This window comes from Triticum aestivum, chromosome 4A (assembly GCF_018294505.1).
Source record: "Triticum aestivum cultivar Chinese Spring chromosome 4A, IWGSC CS RefSeq v2.1, whole genome shotgun sequence".
Classification (NCBI taxonomy): domain Eukaryota; kingdom Viridiplantae; phylum Streptophyta; class Magnoliopsida; order Poales; family Poaceae; genus Triticum; species Triticum aestivum.
The window spans coordinates 628,118,668-628,141,940 of NC_057803.1; the positions used below are offsets into that span (position 1 = coordinate 628,118,668).

General features: G+C 41.3%; 2 protein-coding genes across 2 annotated transcripts; both read left to right on the top strand.

Annotated features, from left to right (window-relative positions):
• The first annotated feature begins 8,395 nt into the window (after nt 1-8,395).
• Nucleotides 8,396-10,037, top strand: LOC123082746 (uncharacterized). The gene is made up of 2 exons (XM_044505008.1): nt 8,396-9,485; nt 9,589-10,037. The coding sequence occupies exons 1-2, from the start codon at nt 8,422-8,424 to the stop codon at nt 9,635-9,637; spliced, it is 1,113 nt and encodes a 370-aa protein (XP_044360943.1). The 5' UTR covers nt 8,396-8,421; the 3' UTR covers nt 9,638-10,037.
• An 11,169-nt stretch (nt 10,038-21,206) lies between these two features.
• Nucleotides 21,207-23,064, top strand: LOC123082747 (uncharacterized). Its single transcript, XM_044505009.1, has 2 exons — nt 21,207-22,346; nt 22,427-23,064. Exons 1-2 carry the CDS (start codon nt 21,253-21,255, stop codon nt 22,473-22,475), a joined length of 1,143 nt encoding a protein of 380 aa, XP_044360944.1. The 5' UTR covers nt 21,207-21,252; the 3' UTR covers nt 22,476-23,064.
• Nucleotides 23,065-23,273: the final 209 nt, after the last annotated feature.

Below are 23,273 nucleotides of genomic sequence, written 5' to 3' on the forward strand. Positions count from 1 at the left end.
TAAGAGTGACGTGTTCTCGGTTTTTAAAGATCTATGTGCTCTTATTAAAAATAAACATGGGGCAACTATTAAAACTTTGTGTTCAGATAACGGAACTGAATATGTCAACCAAGAATTTGGACAGTTCCTTGCCTCAAATGGCATTGAACATCAAACGACCTGTGTTAACACTCCAGAGCAAAATGGTGTTGCAGAGCGTAAAAACAGACATCTGCTTGAGGTTGCACGCTCACTTATGTTTACAATGAATGTGCCTAAATTTCTTTGGGGGGAAGCAATAAAAACTGCAACATATTTGATAAACTGTATGCCTCTTCGGGTTCTTGGTCATAATACTCCTGTTGAGTGTCTCTTGAAATCTAATGATTTTGTAGTTCCTCCGAAGGTCTTTGGGTGTGTTTGCTTTGTGCACGACTATAGGAACTCTGTTGGAAAATTAGACCCCCGTGCTCTCAAATGTGTTTTCATGGGTTATTCTGCCTCCCAAAAGGGTTATAGATGTTGGTGTCCTTCGGAGCGTCGTTTTTTTGTGAGCATGGATGTGACGTTCCGTGAACATGAATCATATTATGGACCAACAAATGACACTGGCATTGCCTTATCCCCACCTGAAGTGCAACAAGAGGGGGAGAGTGATGATGGAGGCCCTCCATTAAGCCCTATTCTTGTTTCCACTTCAGGTGGTTTACCCATTCTTGATAATGCTCAAAATCAGGGGGAGGAGACAAATAATGATGGGTGTATTAATGGTTCTGGTCATGGAGACGTACAAGATACAATGGAAAATACTTCACTTCCTTCTCAAGAGGGTGAGCTTACCATGCATGAGGACCCAGGTACTAACACTAACTCTTCTAGTTCCATTGCTCCTATTAGCACCGCAGGGCAAAGTGATAGCCAATTATCTACTCATACTCCTCAAGATGATCAACCTATTGCTTTGAGGAAACCAATTAGAAATCGAAACATCCCAGGACACCTCAAAGATTTTGTTGGACCTAAACATGACATAGCGAATTTCATTTCCTATGATTACTATAGTCTACCATTCAAAAGCTTTATTGCCTCTTTAGACTCTGTGTCCACACCATCTAATTGGAAAACTGCTATAGAGGACCCAAAATGGAAGGAAGCAATGCTTGATGAGATGAAAGCCTTGGAGAAGAATGAGACTTGGAAGCTCGTGGATCTACCACCGGGCAAGCAACCTGTAGGATGTAAGTGGGTCTTCACTATTAAGCACACTCCTGAGGGTAAGGTGGAGAGATATAAAGCACGCCTTGTTGCAAAGGGCTACACACAAACATATGGAATCGATTATGAAGAGACCTTCGCACCAGTGGCAAAGATGAATTCAATAAGGACGCTAATATCATGTGTTGTAAACCTAGGTTGGGATATTTATCAGATGGATGTGAAGAATGCTTTCCTTCATGGTGATCTTCAAGAGGAGGTATATATGCATATTCCACCTGGGTTTGAGTCGAGTCAAACCATTGGAAAGGTGATGCGCTTGCATCGCTCTTTGTATGGCTTAAAGCAGTCACCACGAGCTTGGTTTGATCGGTTTAGACAAGCCATGCTAAAAAGGGGTTATCTTCAAAGCAATGCCGATCATACCCTATTTTATAAGCACACTGATGGCAGAGTGGCAATCCTTATAGTGTATGTAGATGACACTGTGGTTACTGGAGATGATTCCAAAGAAGTTGCAGGTCTGAAACATCACCTTGCACAAGAGTTTGAAGTGAAAGACTTGGGACAACTAAGATACTTTCTTGGTATAGAGGTCTCACGAGGATCAAAGGGTATCTTCCTCTCACAACGGAAGTATATCTTGGATCTACTCAAGGAAACAGGTATGCTTGGTTGTCGACCTATAGCTACACCTATTGAACAAAATCATAGGTTAAGTAGTGATGCAGGGACACCGGTTGATCGGGAACGCTACCAAAGACTTGTTGGAAGGTTGATATATCTGTCTCATACCCGTCCAGATATTGCCTTTGCTGTGAGTGTAGTTAGCCAATATATGAATGACCCAAAGTCAGCTCATATGGAAGCTGTGATTAGGATACTGCGATATCTTAAGGGGTGCCCAGGAAAAGGTCTCTTATATATGAGACAAGGGGACCTGCAAGTTGAATGCTATACTGATGCTGATTGGGCAGGTTCTCTTGATGATCGGCGCTCAACGTCAGGTTACTGCACATTTGTTGGAGGGAACCTAGTTTCATGGCGAAGCAAAAAACAAAGTGTAGTGGCTCGATCTACTATGGAGGCTGAGTTTAGATCCATGGCTCATGGCATATGTGAGTTATTATGGTTGCAGATTCTCTTAGCAGAGTTGAGGTTGTACAGGTACAAGCCTCTGATGCTATACTGTGACAACAAAGCTGCTATTGACATTGCTAATAACCCTGTTCAGCATGATCGGACCAAGCACATAGAGATTGATCGTCACTTCATCAAGGAGAAGCTTGATAGGGGAGTCGTTTGCCTTCCATATGTAACTTCAGCAAGTCAAGTAGCAGATGTTCTTACCAAAGGACTCCCAGAAAAAATATTTTCCATGTTTTGTAGCAAGATGGGTCTGTACGATATATTTGCCCCATCTTGAGGGGGAGTGTTGGTGTATGAATATTGTAATTAGGTGACTTCTTAGGGACTAAAATGTAAATTGTACAAACAAATATAAATAAGTACAGAGAGAAGGGATCGGTGTGGAACGATCCAGAGTTTCCCCAAATCCTCTTCTTCATGCTCCCTCAAATCCCTAGCTCAAATCACTCAAATCTCATATGATTTTCAACACTAACCGCTGCAAGTAGATTCATGCTTGAAAGCAGTTTCTTCTTGATATGATTTTGTAGCTATATTACTCCCCCTCCATTCTAAATATAAGGTGCATACTATGTTCGATCAACTTGATAGAGAAATTATACCAAATCATTATCATTAGATTCATTATGAAATACTCCCTTGGTCCCAAAATATAAGACCATTTTTAACACTAACATAGTGTCAAAGATGGTCTTATATTTTGGGACACGGAGGGATCGTATTTTATGTCTTATTTATTGCCTATGTAGATTGTTATTTATCCCATCAAAATTTGTCAAATGTTCAAGGTTTGACTTTTAGAAAAATTAATGCACCTTATAATTTGAAATGGAAGGAGTACTAAAATGGAATTTATGGTCAAAATTCAGAACTGGACACTCAAAATACACCTTAAGTATAGCTGATAGCTGAAAATGGAAGAGTATTTTTCTCGAATTTTTTTTCCGAATCACTTAACCCCCTAAACTATCATATCTCCAAGCATTTTACCCTGACTAATTTCTGCAAGGATAAAATCGTGCATAGAAGATTCCATATGTCTTTAGTATACTCCGTAATATATAGAAAATATGCACCATGAGTAACGGAATGAAGTATATGTCTAATATACTATGAGTGCATAACATGACTATTTGAGAGCAGTGCATAAATAAAAGTGAATAGTATGCATTTTTTGGCATGGATGGTTTTCTTTTGAGTTTTTAGAAAAAAGTGAGAAGTAATATTAATTCTTGATATGCTAATGTCGGAGGTCAAGTGATCCCAAAAAAATGGAAGAGAAAATGAGACAAGTCAATAGCTTAAAGAGTTTTTTTTGAATTTTAATAGCTTAAAGAGTTAAGAAAAAGATGGAAAATTTCCAAATAAATAAATAAGAGATTGCGAAGATTGACATATCTTGTACGGCATGAGCTATAACTTTAGGACGGCTAGTGTTCAAGCTATCGCTTTCCCAATATTCCACCTCAGATTTGGATGATTTTGCCGACCATGCTAACACCTTTCGTCAAAACTGATGACAAAGCCTATAAGACAGACAATAGCGGGCGAGCAGAAATTTTGGTTGCAAGCAAGAATAATCGTGCAACTTGCAAATCTATGTGCATAGGATTGGCCATGAATGCATCATGCATGACAGATTGAAAACAACCTCTATAAATCTTGTATAGACTTTTTTCTCGCAAAAACAAAACAAAATCTCGTATAGACTTCTACTATATACGTAGACCATAAAGAAAATGAGGCATGTGATGTTCCACACAGGAGTAGCTGCAGATCTTGGAATTTACTCGACTGGTTTTAATTTTTTTTTTTGCGAAAAACTTCCAATTTATTGATCTTCAATCATGGCAGTACAACGAACATCAGAAAATTGGTTTGTCTAGGATACATCTAGATGTGCCCTAGTTATTGCACATCTAAGTGTCTCAATCAAACTAGAAAGGAAAATAAAAAAGAGGAAAGAAAATGTTTGCACAAATCTCCGTGTAAAATCAAGGACATGGGACTTAGATGTGCAATACTAGGGCACATCTAGATCTGCTTTAGCAAAATTGATAAAAATTACATCCAAATCCGTAGACCACCTAGCGACGACTACAAGCACTGAAGCGAGCCGAAGGCGCGCCGCCGTCATCACCCCTCCATCGTCGGAGTCGGGCACAACTTGTTGTAGTAGACAGTCGGGAAGTCGTCGTGCTAAGGCCCCATAGGACCAGCGCACCAGAACAGCAACCGTCGCAGATGAAGAATAACATAGGTTGGAAGGATTCAACTAAAAAACACACGAACATAGACGAACAACGACGATATCCGAGCAAATCCACCAAAGATAAATCCGCCGGAGACACACCTCCACACGCCCACCAACGATGCTAGACGCACCGCCGGAACGGGGGCTAGGCGGGGAGACCTTTATTTCATCTTCAGGGAGCCGCCGCCGTCTCGTCCTTCTAAACAGGAGAGAAACCCTAACAAGACAGGAAAAAAGGACTAAAAACGGAGCCCTCCCGCCGGCCCTTGGCAGGATCCACCGCGCCTCCATGGCCCTAGGGCAACCGGAGACAAGGCGGACCTGCGGTGGCGCCGGCGAGAGGCAGGAACCCTAACTTTCTTTCTTAGAGGAGGAGGGGCGACTTCGAATCAGGTGTTACTATCTTCGACTGGTTTTAATTCAGTCTGAATCTTGCGCCTCAGCTAAGAGACCTACGTGTGAACAATACGCACGCACGAAAGACTAGCTAATCTTGGAATTTACTCGGCGTCTACGTACGTAGGAACCCTAGCTTGTAGACTTGTAGTACTAGGATGAGCAGAGATGCTTCTGTAGCTTAGCTAGTAGGATGTTACGTCCATCCCCGTGGCAATAAATGATCGTGCATGGCAGATAAATGAATGAATGCATGATTGCTTAATTTCTGACGTACAGACGTAGAAGAACAAATTGTCAGTTACGGGAAATATTAGCTGAAAACCTTTTCCTTCTTTTTGTGGGGGAGCTGAAAACCTTTTCCTGTGCATAACAAAAGTCGCACCTTTTAGTTAGACAAATTTTAGCATGCTCCCTCTTACCTCATCATTTCATAAAAGGCCTTGTTTGGACCTCGGGCAGTCGTTTTATTTCCACCCGGAAATTGTTCAGCAGCCAGTGAGATATAACCGTAAATTAAACACCCCTGTATATCCCAAGCGCGGCCTAAGAGGTAAGAGTACATAATAGATCTGTGCCATTGATATGCTTAACTAGTGATCTGATTAACGCTTATCTTCTTACCTTTCTAGTGCATGTTAAAATTACTCGAAAACTAAATAAAGAAAATGCATGTATGAGTATTGCGTTGAAGTTTACCTTTTCAGTTTGGGAGTATGTAGAGCACATTTCTAGGGCATGGTGTGGCCTTCTCTTCAGATCTTCCTGTATTTCTTTTTGGCAACGTAGTTGTGTGTGTTTTTTATGTTGTCTGATTATTTTTGGATCTGCTTACTACTATGGTTCGGCGGTGTACTTTAGTTTGTGCTTTCTATAAAACGGGGTTACAACTTGTTTGGGGAGAGTACAGAGTATGCGGAGCACATGTCACTACAAAGTTCTGAAGTTTCAATCATGTTTGCGCTCAAGAATTAAAGAGCAATTACACTTTCAAAAATTATAATTGTAGAAATAAAAGTACAAATTGCACCAATGAAAAAGTGTAATAGCACAAAAATGTGCAATTACAAAAAGGTGTAATTTCACAAAATAAATGTGAATATTGCACTAACAACAAAGTGCCGTTGCTTAAAATAGAAGTCTAGTTGCACAAAAAGGAGCAAGTCCAACAAATGCAAAATTAAACTAAAAAAATAGAAACAAATAACAAAAGAAGCGTGGCTGAAACTTCACTGAGTGTCTGTTTGAATATCACATAAGTGACAAAAACTAGCACCTCTATTGCTCTCGCGCAAAGACTTCTTTTTACGGGACAGGAAAAAGTGACAGCGGACTTAAACAACACTCAACGAAAATGTGAATGAAACTTCAAAAACTGATCATGTGCTTGCGTCTTAATATAATCCCGTTAAAGTATTCATACAAAAGTGTGTATGAACTATCCACATGGATGCATTTTTTTCACAATTTTTGAAGCTTAAAATGAGATTTTGGCCAATTGGCGAGATTTGAATGGTCCATGTCGGTGATTTTCGTATATGAGAAACAATAACCTCATCAGAAACGCGGCATGTGTATCACAGTATCATTGCATAAATTGCAGCTGATAAATTTCAGGAGCAGAGTTTGATGTATTAGGTGGCCGTTTGCCATTCAGTTGTGGTTCTCAGTTGAGGACATTCGGTCGGCACTTTTCGGCCCGTTGGATAGATAGATGTACACTGCTTTTTCGCCTAGTTTCTACAGAAATCCACTACTTCTACTACCTACAAGAGAGAGAGAGAGAGAGAGAGAGAGAGAGAGAGAGAGAGAGACGCACACAGAGAGGGAGAGAGAGCACCCATGTACATAGCCAATCGTTCAGGCAGCAATTAAGTAGAGGGCAGTCATGTATGGGAGGGACTGCACTTACGGCTCGACGATGTAGACCACTGTTCATGTCTGTATAGCCGATGTTGGTGTGCTCTGTCAATGTCAACTGGTCCATGAAAGTGTCGAAGAAATAATGCACATCTATTCCTAGACCACCTACTTATCTTCATGTGGTTCATTGATGAATCTTATCGCTTTATCGAGTCAGTTGTGTAAAGCAGAACAAAGGAGTTGGCCATATTTGAAACTGCCCGTCTCTATACATGCATGCATTTGTGCTTGCTGTGCGTCCACGTACTTGCAGATGCATGTATTGTACTTGCTTGCCATATACTACGGACAGGCATGTTCTCTTGTTGATGGATATTTCCTTTTCCCATACCCATAGTCCTAATACAATTTGCACAAAAATTATGAACATAATGAAAAAAATACATTTGCTAATTATCAGTTGGCTGAAAACCGGACGACGCAGCCGCCTGCAGCGTCCCCAGCCAAGCCAAGCCAGGACCTCTCGAGAGACGGGGACAATGCGGTTCGACAGAGCCCAAGATCAGTGTGGGGATGCCATGTCCTGTCATGGCATCGCCGAGGGCTCTAACATGACCTCGCCGGAGGTGAGGGAGGGATGGGGCGTGGGCGTTGGGCATGTATACTCCTAATTTGCAAGGAAATGGAACACTCCTAATTGGAGATGTGGCCGGTGTTGCTACTTGAAGACAGGATGATGAGAGGCTGCTGCTGTCCAAGAACCGCTACCGCCGTCTTCGCTCACAAGTCACGAACGCCGTTGCCGTCGCCCTCGATCAGCAGTTGGTGGGAAACTAGTGATGAGTTGGCTAGGTTAGGCTGTATGCGTTGTTGTATGGGCCCTTGGATGCCTTGCGTCTGGAAGAGAGAGAGTGAGAGTGAGTTGGGCCGATGCAGCGATGCCTGATGGACTGCTGTGTGGTACATGCAAAAACACTACAATGTTATTTTGTTTAGCGTCGGAATAGCGCAGTATAACACGAATAGCGCCGTGGCGAGCAAATTAGCTACGTAACATGACTCTTCTAGACACGCTATAACGTCGAGATAACGCGCTATTTTGTTGTTGATATTTGCACAAGGGTGGGATAATTAATATTAGATCAAATTGTTGGCACCATGTACTTTGATATAAGAAATTCTCAGTCAAATTATATACAGACAGAACCTTTTTGTGGTCGCTATATTATTAAACAGCGTTGTCCTTATATATCCCTGAGATGTGGGGGAGACTTTCTCTAGACATGGGTATGAGTCAATGTTCTTCAAGTACCAAAACGATGACCCACAGTGGTGTGCTGCTAGTTCTAGCTACACTATCTGCCAACCTACCTACTATCTTAAGACCATATGACATGCATTGCCAAGAGGATAACATGGCATCCTAACAAACTACACATGACTTTTCTTGTACCACCCTATATATATCATCCCCATCACCCTCTCCCTACCCTCCCATACGCCTGCTGTTCCCTTAGCAAGAAAGAGAATCTATCTCACCAAGCTAGAAAGAGAGAAGCAAAGAGATGAGGAACCAGCGGCTAGCTCCTACCACTTGCTCCTCCTCAAAGATCAACAACAGAAAGCAAGAAGAGCCACACCTCTCCGGGGCTTACATTAGGAGCCTTGTGAAACATCTTAGCTCCTCCTCCACAACGAGACCCAAAGACCACCACATCACCATGGGCACCAAGCCGCAGCAAGAAGAGCAACATGCGCCCCAAACCACACCACCATCTCTACAGCAGCAGCAGCAGCCACACAAGAAGCAGGTGAGGAGGAGGCTGCACACAAGCAGGCCATACCAGGAGAGGCTACTCAACATGGCCGAGGCCAGGCGAGAGATCGTCTCGGCTCTCAAGATCCACAGAGCCTCCATGAAGGAAGCCAAGGAGCAGCAGCAACATCAACAACTGGTGCAAGAATTTCAACATCAGCAGGAGGTCCAGGTAGTGCAAGATCATAGGCTAGCTTGTAGTGCACCCAGCATGAGCTCATATGGTTCCTTCTCAGATTACCCATTTGCACACTCCACGGAAACAAACAGTAGTTGCTCATATTATTCATCCCCACTCCTCCCTTACCACACACCAGCAGCTGCACCCATGGTTCCCATGGTTGATGCTCTAGACCAGTTGCTGCCGCTGCCTACGCAGCCACTTGGGCTTAACCTGAGCTTCCATGGCTTCGGCGGCGGGGGAGTTGCTGGTGAAGATGCCAAGAACAACACCGCTTCTAACTCCTTTGATCCTCCTCCGTTGCTCCAACAACCCTCGCCTGCCTCCTCCTACTCGGTCTACTCCTCTCCGCCGGCGACGACGATGGCGAGCCAGGACGTGGCGTCCGCCACCGTCGAGAACACTTCACCATCGCTACACCGGGTGCTGGATGAGGAGGAGATGGCGGCGATCTACTCGGTTGGGGAGCGGCACGACATCGAGTGGAGCGACACACTGAACCTGGCCACGTCGGCGTGGTGGAGCACACTCCTCGACGACGGCGCTGCGGTGGGTCACCAGACAGACTCAGTGGACATCCCGGGGATGCATCTGGGTGATGTGTACTACGGCGAAGACGTCTCCTTCCCACGGTAAGCTAGCTAGACTGAGGCAACGTAGTTGTTATACCAAAATTAAGGTGCAAAAAATTGTTTAATAATCGGGGATGTTGATGTTTGGTTTTGGTTTTTGCAGCATGGAGATAGGAGAGATGGGGGGATGGGACGAGGAGTGGCTCTCATGACATGTCGTCCACTCTAGTCGAACGACTAGGTCTCCAAAGACAGCTGCATGCATGCATCTGTGCAGACTAGGATTGATGATATCCGATGACCATGTACTGCTACTTTACTGAGTCCAAGTTATAGTGTGTGTTTTTCAGTCTGAAATATAAAACACGTATTGGTCGTAGCCTGGGGCATGCCGCATGCATGCTATGCTTGACCAGAGAAGTGTGAGCTGCAGCATGCATGCAGCCATGCAACACCTTAATTGGGTGGTACGAGGAGATGGTCAGGTTCATTGTTTTTACTTTCAGTTGAGAAATATTTCAGCCACAGCCAAATTTCAGTTTGTCTTTGAGCCGAAGGACCAAAACATTCATTTGAATTTGATGAAATATTTGATTTTTCGAACATGTTTAAGTTCTTGTGTCTACTATGGAAATTGCCGAGATATTTTGACCGAACTTTAAATATTTCGGTGTCGAAGAAGCATCTTCTCCATTTCACTCCCTCAAATAAGAATATACATATGTAGTTGGACGTTCCTGGTCTGTCTGTACCATCAATTTCTTTGAGATCCATCAAGAAGTCAAACTAGTCAAAGAGACCTTATATAGCCCGTTAGGCAGACAACAATAGGCAGCTGCCTTAGAACATCATGACTACTCTTAGCCCCCTCCACCCTTGTCAACTCCGAAATTTGTCTGCCTTGTCGCAATTTCGAGTCTGTAAAGAGTCCCCTCCCGCCTAATTTTTTGCATGCCATGCCATGATTTTGTATCACCCCGCCAGATCCACCCCTCTGACCAGCCACAACTCCTCATAGTCGGCTACAAGCGAATGTCCCCCGCCGTGGTCGTTCTAGAAGGTCGTTGTAAATATTTTAATAAAGGACCATTCAGATTTGCATACAGAATTTCGCACGTCTGAGCTCGAGATCCTTTCACATGGATATGTCAAGGATCTTGGCCATGAAGTATAAGAAGGTTCATCCTGAGCATTTGGTAGAAGGGTGTAAACATGTTTCAATGACAAGTTCAAAATAAGCTTAAATGATTAAAAAATCGATACAAAAAAAGAGGTAAACATGAAGGTATTTGTGCCCCTTGTAGAATCTAACACTGGAGTTATTGGGGAAGCTTAGCTAACATGGCAAGCAATTAAATATATTATTTTTGCTGTATGAAGTACCCACTATCTACATATAGGTAAGATACTTATAGACAATTTGGAGAGATTTTGCAAGGCTTGGAATCAAAATATTGCAATTGATTGGTTTTGTAAAGGATGAGCTATGCACTGTGCATGACTAAGTAAGATATGTGTAGAAGTCTCATGTACCAAAAAGAATGCAAGATGACAAAGTTCAACCTGTGGTAAACATTGTAAGCTCCTTAAATATTTATTTATGGTATTATTATTGTTTTATAATATTTGCTAATTGACATTTGAGATATTTGAAACTTTCCTTCCTCGACTAAAATCAAGGTCAAGTCTTTTTAGATGATTGGTTTCATAGAGTGAATATCCCCATAGTCATCCGTAGTGAGTCACTCCAATAACCGTATGTATGTCTCTTCAATGTACCATAGAGTTCTTCCTGATTTGATATGCAACACCAAACTTCAATTGTTAGTTCATATGATATTGTTGACCTTGTATTACAAAATTATTTCTTAGACCCTACATGAAATTGTATGTTATGTACACCCCCGAGATGTTGTATTCGATCATAGAGTTCCGTTGCCTTGTAATCACACCATGGTCGACGAGTAGTGGTGGAGGACAGACACAATTTGAGGTGCGGGAGCTTAACGCATACCAAAATCATACTCGAACACCAAATTAATCCAAACATTACAAAGCTATGAAAACCTACATCATAAATTCACAGTATACACAAATCTACAAATTTGAAAATTTATACCTTTTCCATTGCTAATTCCTTCTCTTCATGAATAACATCTACTTTTACCAAATTATTTGAACCAGTAATGCCTAGGACGCCACTAGGAACACCGATCCGCCACTCTGCGCCTTGCGCTAGGGTCCGTGCAGTCGTGGTTAGCTGCTCGTTCCTCTATATGTTGTCCTTATCTTGAAATGATTCCCTAATCGCTATTTCAGATGGCCACCATTCAGCGTGAGTTTAAAAGCTGAAGGCCTGAACAACATGGCCAACATAAACTAGGCAACTGATCATATTGCTCCACTTCTTTCTTTTCCCCTCAACAAGCCAAATACCATTCTGACGAATAAAGTTGGTTGACGATGCGTACACATCGTACAAGTTGATATGTTTTCCTGAAAATCAATACTGGACGATCGCCCCAACTTTCCCTATTAATCCCTCTGCGCGTGTGGAGGAGTATGTTGAAACATGGGAATTATGTTTTCATAGCATGTCTTATTAATCTATTTGTCCTAGATTAATGATTATAACTTATCTATAACAAACTTTTTTATTCTTTATAACATATTTGTTGTTAAAAGTGCATCTATTTTATGGATTCATCAACTTAAAATGTAAACTTGCATATTGTTCTATAGCTAGTTGAATTACTAACATATTATTATATTGAAGACACTTTGTTTTGTGGCATGTGTTATACATCTGCCATGGAAAATAATATATGTGCTATATCTAAACCATATTTTCCCTTCAAAGTTATGTTCATTGGTTCTTAAAATTTATTGATGACATTTAAAGAACCTTTCATTAAACAGAATGTCCCCCTAAATTAAGCGAGATGAACATGAAGATACAAAAGATCGTCCATTGATTATTTTGAGCGAGCTAAAAATGAAGATACAAAAGATCTTGCATTGATTATTTTGTTCCACTTAGTGTAATATAGTGTACTACGTCTCAAATTCTATTTATAAATGACTACAAGCGAAGGAGATAGATGGTTTTAAAAAAATCCCAAAATTTCAAAAATGTATCTAGAATTACTAGAAAACTATGAACAAAAATAGTGAAATAAAGGGTCGCGATCTCGCGAGGGTGAGCTAACTCCAGAAACCCGTCCTCAGTTCGGATTGCAGGGCTGCAACTTGCCTGCATGAAGCGGGATTCACTAGTAATCACCGGTAAGCCATACAGCGGTGAATCCGTTCCCGGGCCTTGTACACACCGCTCGTCACGCTATAGGAGTTGGCCATGTTTGAAGTCATTACCCTTAACCGTAAGTAGGGGGATGCATAAGGTTGGGCTTGCAACTGGAGTGAAGTCGTAACAAGGTAGCCGTACTGGAAGGTGCAGCTGGATCACCTCCTTTTAAGGGAGAGCTAATGCTTATGCTTATTGCGTATTTTGGTTTCACATTTCTTCACACCCAAAAAGAAGGCAGCTACGTCTGAGCTAAACATGGATATGGAAGTCTTATTTCGTTGAGGGTGAAGTAAGACCAAGCTTATTATTCGTAAATATCTTGATCAATAGTTCTAGAGCATTAGAGTCTAATGAATGTCTTGGTATGTTTCTATAGTGTATGATTGTCTATGTTATGCTTAAATAGTCAAACATTCTAGAGTGCATGAGTTGTTGACATGTAGTTTGTCTTAGTTTCTTCCCATGCCCTTGATTATTCCGTAAACCACTCAACAAATTCTAGAGATAGCGTGCTCAATTCTCGATGAACTTAATAAGGGGGTAAATAGTAAGAATATGATAAAAAACACAAGAAGTGGATAAAGGTTCACATTTTTTTTGCCAAGTTGAAAAGCAAAAAGGGGTTAAATTTTGGATTTGAGGAAATGTTATATCTTTATGTCGATTGTAATCACTATAAGGAACAGAGACATGATGCCTTACGACACATGATACCATGTCAGATAAGGGTACCTACCAAATGCAACATTTAATTTTTCCGTCCTTCAATGTATAAAACCAGATCACCCTAATGTTAGGTCCCTATCAATGTCTTCATCTTTGACACTCGCAAACGTTGCTAGCATTGTGTCATAATGTCTAGCAATACTAGCCCTATTTGTTCTGACTTAATGTTATCACAAAGAAGATAACCTATGAAACTCGCCACCACAACGAACCATGCCTGGTTTAGAAGAGAGGCTAGATGATGGAGGAGGTTGTATGTATCCTGGTGTGCTCGATCCACCAAGGTTGTGGAGGTCTGTGTCGCCTCCAGGAGCACTGTGCGAGATTCATCCTCTCTAGATTAGTTATTTCTATGAGAAGAAAGAGGGGGCATAGGTGGAATGATGCAAGTGGTGGCGGTAGTGGTGGGTGAGGGGGGATGGTAGCGAGACACGGCGAGGAGAAAAACAAACTGAGGTAGTGCAAAACGTAGCCATGGAGAACCTAAAATCAAGTTTTTTAGGGTCTTGGTGTGGATTTATTTACAGGGTGTACACGTGGAAAAGACCCACCATGATTTCTAGGCAAAGCACATCAACTAAGGGGGCGCAAAAGAAAAATTTGAGGACCCTGATGGCGCACTCGAGCTATCATTGTGTTTCTCTCATCTATTAGCTAGGGCTCATGTGATAAAAGAATATCTCTCTTCCTTGGTTCCTCCTACCCCAAGAAAAGTTAGGGTTCCTTGCCTCGTCTCCGGTGGCCTTAGGGCCATAGAGGTGTGGGGGATCCCGGCCTTTGCCGGCGGGAGGGCTCCGTTTTTGACGTTTCTTTGAGTTTTGTTAGGGTTTGTGTCCTGCTCATAAAGGCAAGACGGCGGCGGCTCCCTGCAGATGGAATAAGGTTCTCCCCGCCTAGCCCCCATCTCAGTGGTGCGTGTAGCATCTTCGGTGGGCGTGTGGATGTATGTCTCTGGTGGATCTGCTCAGATTTGGTCGTTGTTTGTCGACGCTCGTGTGTCTTCCGGTTGGATACTTTAGATCTAAGCTACTCTTCATCGGCGGCGGTTGTTATTCTAGTGTGTTGATCCTATGAGGCCTTAGCACGACGACTTCTCGACTATCTAATACAACAAGGTTTGCCCAGCATGCCTTCGGCTCGTTTCAGTACTAGTAGTCGTTGCTAGGTGGTCTAAGGATCGGGATGTAATTTTTATTATTTTTAATTTTTTTTGTACTGTCATGATTGAAAATGAATAGATTGAAAGTTTTCTTTTAAAAAAAAGCTAGGGCTCATGTGTTTGCGTTCATTCTTTTGCATTTCGTGGGATTGGGCCGATGTATAATATGTTAAGACCATCCGATAATGCAGTGAGTTTGCCAAGATGGCTCTTATAAAAGACTTTTTTTTGCAAGGAAACAAAATGTGGGGAGAACAAAAATGCAGATAGTGAGATGTATGCCATATGAAAGGAGCACATGCAGGAGTAGGCAACACGCATGCAAGTATCATATATTTAAGAAGATGAAAGATCGAGAAGGGAAGTTATAAAATGTGAGTCTCCGTATCACTTCCTTTTTTCCTTAATGATACTTATTTTCTGCATTATTTGTTTCTTACTATTGTTGTGAACATAATATGTTCTTTTGTTCATCCTTTCCAGAAAGTTACAAATGAAATGTTCCAAAGTCATCTTTTTGCCTATTATTTCCGGAAATGTAAAGAAGTGTTACTTTATGACTTCGCTCAGCCAATACTCGCTACTCGGTACGATTTTTTTATGTAATAATAATATTACCAGCTCGTTCCATATTGTTGCTCTTTATATCACTCTCGGCCATTATCTATGTTGTTGCACTACTATAATTTCTGTTAGAGGTTTAGCGTGGGCAGCGGTTGACACCAGTGCCCACTTTTTCTAGCTTCGTCCCTGCAAGTATGGGCACTCAATATATATTCGGCCATGTACAATCAAGATGGACAGATGGTCATGTACGTAAGCGGTCCTAGTTATGTAAACGTGTGCTCTAATTTGGAGTGCCGTTCATAGTTGGGTAGTTGAGGTCATGGAGAGGGAGACAAGACAAATGCTTATACATACTACCCCAACTGGCATTCCGGCCGGCGAAGCATGCATGAAACATAACTGAACTTTGGCCACACGACAAGCAAAAAAGACAATAATTTGAATTTAAAATGCATGGAGAGAGTGAATGCGAGATGAGGTGAACGTGAACCTGATCGAACCTGGTCAGCCTCCTCGTGCAGCCCAATTAAGGTGTTGCATGGCTGCATGCATGCTGCAGCTCACACTTCTCTGTTCAAGCATGCATGCGTGTCAGGCTACGACCAATATTTGTGACTGCCAGCCTGCTCCCCTAGTCTTTATGTACATAAGTTAGCATTTCACTTTTCAGACTGAAAAACATGCACGCTGTAACTTCGATGCAGTAAAGTCAGGAGATCTGCATGAATCCTAGTAGTCTCTAGCTATGTGGTGCTGACTAACTAGAGTGGGCAAATCTTGCATTGATCAGCACATATACACACATTGGCACCGTAGCACAGAGCCATGCATCAGCCTCTGCAGCCCTACTTGTTCGATGACGAGTATATGCTGTGGCCAAACTGGGTAATTGATTGATATCAATTCTTTCTAGGGGTGATAAAAGTTGGCCGATGTAGTCCAATTTGGAACTATTTTGTCACATGTGTCCTCCTTTTCTTTTTGTGGGAACAAAACTATGATAACCACCGGGAGACAGGATCTCTAGTTGGACGATGTACTCCACTGTTTCTTTTAACTCCGAATATAAGATTTGTTTGAAGTGAAACTTCATAAAGTTTGGCCATGTTTATAGGAAAAAATATCAACATTGATAGTACCAAACCAATATCATTAGATGCATCATGGAATTAATTTTCATATTGCATAATTTTAGTATTGTAGATGTTGATTTTTTAATAGAAACTTGGTCAAACTTTACGAAGTTTGAGTTCAGACAAATCTTATATGCAGAGTAAAAAACGGAGGGAGTAGTTTTATGTAAAAAAATTTAGAAAAATGATACAATTGATTCATATGCATTAATTTGAAAGCACTTGTAAATAATGTAACTATCACTAAAATATTTTGCATGGATTTTATGGTTAAAGTTTGAAGTTAGACAAATCATCTCCGGCTTATACATTTTCTTTTGAAATGAAGGAATACTTCCCTTAAAAAAATTCTATGCTCAATTAACCCCCTAAATTATCATATCCCAAGTCAATTTACTCCTGATCGATTTCTTCAAGGACAAAAACATGTGTAGAAAATTGTAAATAAGATGTACACAATCATACTGTAAGACATGATGAAGTACATGCCTCTACATATTTTGTTACATAATATGACTAATTTTGATTTTGCAAAAAGAAAGTTTCGACCAATGCAAAATATAAGTGAATTTTCACTTCTTTTGTCATGGCTCAACATGCATATATGATTTTGTAGTTCTTTTTTTAGAAATTCAGGAGAAATTTAAAGAGGAAATGAAGGAGTGAAGTGTTTCATATATTATCTCACAATAGTCTAGGAGGTTACACTAATAGAATTTGGCTTTCTGCCAAGTTTCACAGCTTTGCCGAGTTCATTCTATGGGGAACTCGGCAAAGTTTATGTCAGCTGGGTTTGATTCAAGATTGGACTTGGCAGTGATATGCAACTCAGCAGACTTCATATTTTGCCTAGTTCCAACAAAAAACGACTCGGTGAACAAAATAAACTCGGCAGAATCTCAAGTTCGCTGAGTTCCCAAGAGAAACAACTCGGCAAAGTGTGACAGGTGGGTCTTCTTGTAGAGCAGGTGACGAAGCCATGATATCGGTCTTTCTTTGCCGAGTTTGGGCTAACGGAAACTCAATAAACATTTTATCTTTTTCATTTTTTTAGATTGAAATTCCCCATGGCATTTACGTTAACGCCCCTCCTCGCCTGATTGTTTGGTTTGCCCAGTTTTTTGTGGCAGAAACTCAGCAAACATTATTTAAATATTTACCGAGTCGCGATAGAAAGAACTTGGGAGTATAAATGATTGTCGGGCCCTGTCCAGCTGAGTGTTGTACGCCGGGTTTGGGACTCGGCGAAGATTTCACTGAGTTTATTACGAGCAAAAAGGACGATTCTAGTACTGTTAATTGAGCCCTGAAATAATTTGGAACAGAAAATAGCCGAAGCAGATGCCTTAAAGAGTTATGAAGAGGATGATCATTTTCTGAAAAAGAAAGTATAACACATATCGTTTTAGCTTGTATGACGTGTGCTATAAGGATAGGGCGGCTAGTGTTCCAACCTATCGGCTTCCCAATATTGCAAGCCAGATGATTTGGATGATATTTTCCAATCAAACGCTACCACCTTCCGGCCAAAATGACTAAACGTCTATAGATAGAACAAAAAATAATGAGGAAACACATTATTTTTTGCGAGGAAATAACGAGGAAACTGCGTCTGCAGTTCTTGCAATGATATGTGCATGGATCAAGCATGACAACCTCAGCACATAGATACTCCATTATGTAAATTTTATATAAACATACATTTGACCACAAAGAAAACATGGCATGCGAGATATGTTTAATTCACTTTGAATTCTTCGCCCCGAGCTAACAAACCTACGTGTGACCAACACTTACGCACGAGAGCCTAGCTACTCACAACGTGATGTGTACGCAAGAATCCCACTACCTTACTATATCTATGATGTAGAGGGATGCTTCTGTAGGTATCTAGTATAGGATGTTACGTCCTTGTCAGCTGCAAGCAAATTGATGACTGTGCATGGCAGCAAAATAAATGCATGCTTGCTTACGGAAGAAGGAGCAATTGCCCATTGTGGAAATTATTAATTTTGACATGTCCAAATGAGCTGATCCCTCCTTTTGTGCATAGCTGACTTTCTTCTAAATTTCAAAAAACCAATGTGGAATAAAGTACATGCATATGAGTATTGTGTTGAAACTAGGCATTCTTCTAGGTTTTGCACAAAAATGTTACTGTAATTTGAAATCCCAGAATGATTATACAGCATGAGCTACAGTAGTACAAGTTGTGGAACTTGCGCATGTGTTTTATTGTTTGTGTGATTTATAGCCATGCGATATAGGCTCACAAGATAATAAACATCACACGCCGTTCATGTATAGTCGGATGGATGATGTATTTGAACAATTCAGTTTTCTAACGGCTCTGCTACCTTTCAGAGCAAGGAAAGCACCATTGATTTTACTCGCTTTGAGCTTGGTGAGGTATTTGGATATTTTTCCAATACACTGCACTTAAAAGGTATTTTACGAAATACAGATAAATACCAAAAATAATATATTAATGGTTTTCAGATGCATTTTAAAAAATTAAGAAATTTAAAGAGGTTGAAACATCAGAATAAATTTTAAAACTTGTGAAAAAGTCTAAACTACTAGTTTCCCAGTTTTTAATAATATGATATAATATCAATATTTGTCTGAAATAATTGAAATTTGTGTGAAATGGTTCCATTTTATTAAAATATGAATGAAATATTTTCAATGTGAGTGAAAAAAAAGAATTTGTATTTGTAGGCTGCTTGAAATAATGACTGTTTGTCCTATATGATTTTTTTCTGAAATTGGTTGAATAAGATGACTTGGCGAGTTGAAATGTGTGTCAAATGTTTCTATAATTGATTTAAATATGAATAAAATGATTGAAATTCATGTGAACTGTATGTTGAATGTTTCTGAAATTGATTGAAATATGTCTGTATGTTTATAAAATTGACATGAACCATCGTTGATTCTTTGTAGAGAAAAAGAATGAAATCTTGTTGGGACAATTTAAATTTATTGGAAGAAGTGTGAGATGATACTTATACCTATAGGAAAGAAAAAAATTGTGAAACTTGAACTTTCAATTTAATTCCATTTAGTTTATTTTTTTAACTATTTGTTTCTTGAAGCCTTTGTTTTTTTATCATTTTTGTTATTATGAATTCTTTGATTTTTTTGGCAAAAATATTATTTTTGGTATTTACCTATCTACTAATACAAAATCCAAAAATAGAAAATTGGGAAATACCAGGAATACTGACTTACACCCTCCGCCCGGTGAGGAGTGTACATCTAGCTTCAAATTTTGTCCACAAAAGAGTGTACTTCTATCATCCCAATGTATTTTAAAGTAGAAAAAGATACTTCTCTCTCATCACACGGTAATCAAGATCAATAGCAATCTACACATGGTTTTCTTAATTTCTACATGCACTTAGCTCATTGGGGTTGAGTAATTAAAAAGGAGAGAGATGGTGGTTTGCACCTTTCCAATGATTTTTTTACTTAACTCCATAATTTGTCTTAAAATTTCTAGATGTACACTCTTCACCGGACGGAGGGAGTAGATGAAAAGTTTCCCCGTGAGGACATCCACAATCTAGCACCTTCTTTTCGGCCCTTTGGATAGATACATACGTTACAATGCCCTTTTCCCTAGTTTGTACAGATATCCACTAGTAGCTAGAGGACCCGTAACGCCACCCGTACGTGTATATAGCCAATCATTCAATCAGCAATTAAGTAGAGGGCACACGCAGGGATGGGAGGGACCATTGATCATCTTTGTATAGCCAAAGTTCGTTCGCGTTCTCTGTCAATGTCAATGGGTCCATGAAAGAGTGGAAGAAATCATGCGCGTCTATACCTAGACCACCTGTACTATCTTCATGTGATTGATTGATGGGTCTATCGCTTTACCGAGTCAGTTTTCTGCAGCAGAACAAAGGAGTTGGCCATATTTGAAACGACCGGCATGTATTTGACTTGCTTTGCGTCCACGTGCTAATGCATGTACTCCTTGTGCAAATGTTTGTAGCTACTACATGCATGCTAGATGCATGTTCTGGTCTACCTGCAATAATAAAAATAAATGCATGTTCTTTTTTTTGCGGGAAAATATGCCTGGATGTAAATTTTCTTCTCCTTGTTCCAACAGTCGTACTACAACTTCCAGAAGGCAATGTAAGCAAATTGAGTTGGTATGTTTGAATTTTTGTTGTGTTTTTGCTGAATTAAAGCGACTTAAGATATTATTTATGTTTATAGTAGATGTCCCGAAGAGCTGTATACCCTGACCATTTTGACAAAAGAAAATCTTATACAACTCCCTCCATTCCTAAATGTAAGTCTTTTTAGAGATTCCACTATAAATTACATACGGATGTATATAGACATATTTTAGAGTGTAAATTCACTCATTTTTCTCCGTATGTAGTCCATAGTGGAATCTCTAAAAAAACTTATATTTATGAACGGAGGGAATACTAAACTTGCATGTACCTGGACCATTTTTGTTCTGGCAATGTTAAAGCACCAATGTTGTAATATCATTGTCCTGCAACGTTAGCATACCTCTTTGACCTTGAATGCCAGGACATATTACACATTTATCCCTTTGATGTGGGGTAGACTTTCCCTAGACTTGTGTAAGAGTCAATGTATTCAAGTACCAAAACGATGACCCACAGTTGTGGGTGCTGCCTTCTCTAGCTACACTATATGCCAACCTACCTAGCTACCATGCATATGCATGACATGCATTGCCAAAGGGATGGCATGGCATACTAACAATCTGCAAATGCTTTTTCTTAGTACCAGCATACTAACAATCTGCAAATGCTTTTTCTTAGTACCACTCTATATATATCAACCCCATCTCCCTCCCCCTACCTTCCCATACCCCTCCATGTCCCCTTAGCAAGAAAGAGAATATATCTCACCATCTAGAAAGAGAGAAACAAAGAGATGAGGAACCAGAGGCTAGCTCCTATCACTTGCTCCTCTTCAAAGACCAACAACACGAAGCGAGAGGAGCCACACCTCTCAGGGGCTTACATTAGGAGCCTTGTGAAGCATCTTAGCTCCACATCTACGGCGAGATCCAAAGACCACCATCACATCGCCATGGGCACCAAATCGCACCAAGAAGAGCAACAAGCCCCACAAACCACACCACCATCTCTACAGCAGCAGCAGCCACACAAGAAGCAGGTGAGGAGGAGGCTCCACACGAGCAGGCCATTCCAGGAGAGGCTACTCAACATGGCGGAGGCGAGGCGAGAGATCGTTACCGCTCTCAAGATCCACAGAGCATCCATGAGAGAAGCCAAGGAGCAGCAGCAACATCAACAACTTGTGCAACAATTGCAGCATCAGCAAGAGGTCCAGGTAGTGCAAGATCATAGGGTGGCTTTTAGTGCACCCAGCATGAGCTCATATAGTTCTTTCTCAGATTACTTGCACAGCAGTTCCCCATTCGCACACACCACAGCAACAAGCAACAGTGGTTCCTCATATTATTCATCTCCTCCACTTCTCCCTTACCACACACCAGTAGTTGCACCCATGGTTCCCATGGTAGATGCCTTAGATCAGTTTCTGCCGCTGCCTACGCAGCCACTAGGGCTCAACCTCACCTTCGATGGCTTTGGTGGTGGTGTTGCTGCCGAAGATGCCAAGAACTGCACTGCTACTGGCCCCTTTGATCCTCCTTCGTTGGTCCAACAAGCATCACCCGCCTCCTCCTACTCTGTCTACTCCTCTCCGCCGCCGGCAACGATGGTGAGCCAGGACATGGCATCCGTTGCTGCCGAGAACACCTCACAGTCGTTGCACCGGGTGCTGGACGAGGAGGAGATGGCCGCGATCCACTCGGCCGGGGAGCGGCATGACATCGAGTGGAGCGACACTGTGAACCTGGCCACGTCGGCGTGGTGGAGCAGGCTACTCGAGAGTGTGGAAGGCGACGGGGCCACGGCGGCGCAGCAAGCTAACACGGTGGACGCCATGGGGATGCATCTGAGTGATGAGTACTACGGCCAAGACGTGTCCTTTCCATGGTAAGCTAGCTATAGTGAGGCCCCAAACTAAATTAAGGTGCAAAAGTTGTCTAATAATGAGGGGGTGTTTTTTTTTGCAGTATGGACATCGGAGAGATCAAAGGATGGGACGCCCAGTGGTTATCATGACATGCCGTCCATCATATCTTAGGGGAGAATTAACACTTGAACATTTCACTGTACTCCCTCCGCTCCTAAATATAAGTCTTTTTAGATTTCAAATGGACTACAACATGCGGATGTATGTAGACATATTTTAGAGTGTAGATTCACTCATTTTGCTCCGTATGTAGTCACTTGTTGGAATCTCTAGAAAGACTTATATTTGGGAACGGAGGGAGTACCTCGAATAATGGAAATTAACGCTCCATTTCATCACAAGTATAGTATGCAGCAGTTACTCCTATTCGGATTGCAAATACTTTTGCTTCGTGGATGCAAAATGCTTTCTTTCCTGCATGTTCTGGGTAACTTTTGGATCTCTACAATTTCTGTTTTTGCTATGACTTTGCCGTAGTTTGGTAGGATCCTCACCGAACAACTAGTTAGCTAGGTCCGCAGGGACTGATGCACGGATCTGTATGCTAATGTGTGCATATTATGATCAATGCAAGAATTGACCACTCTAGCCGGCACTCAGCTAGAGATCTACTACTAGGATTCATGCAAATTTCTCGACTTTACTGCAACGAATCGAAGTTACTACTTTGAGCCCAAACATAAGATACTACCTCCATGCATAGAGCCTAGAGGAGCAGACTGGCAGTCACAAATATTGGTCTTAGCCTGACACGTATGCATGCTTCAACGGACAAGTGTGAGCTGTTAAACATTGCAATTGTAATCTGTTAGCTAGGGCGTGGTGTGTGCGTTGTAATCTGTTAGGGTAGGTTAGGTTGTTGTGATATGATCCTATAGTTAGCTTGG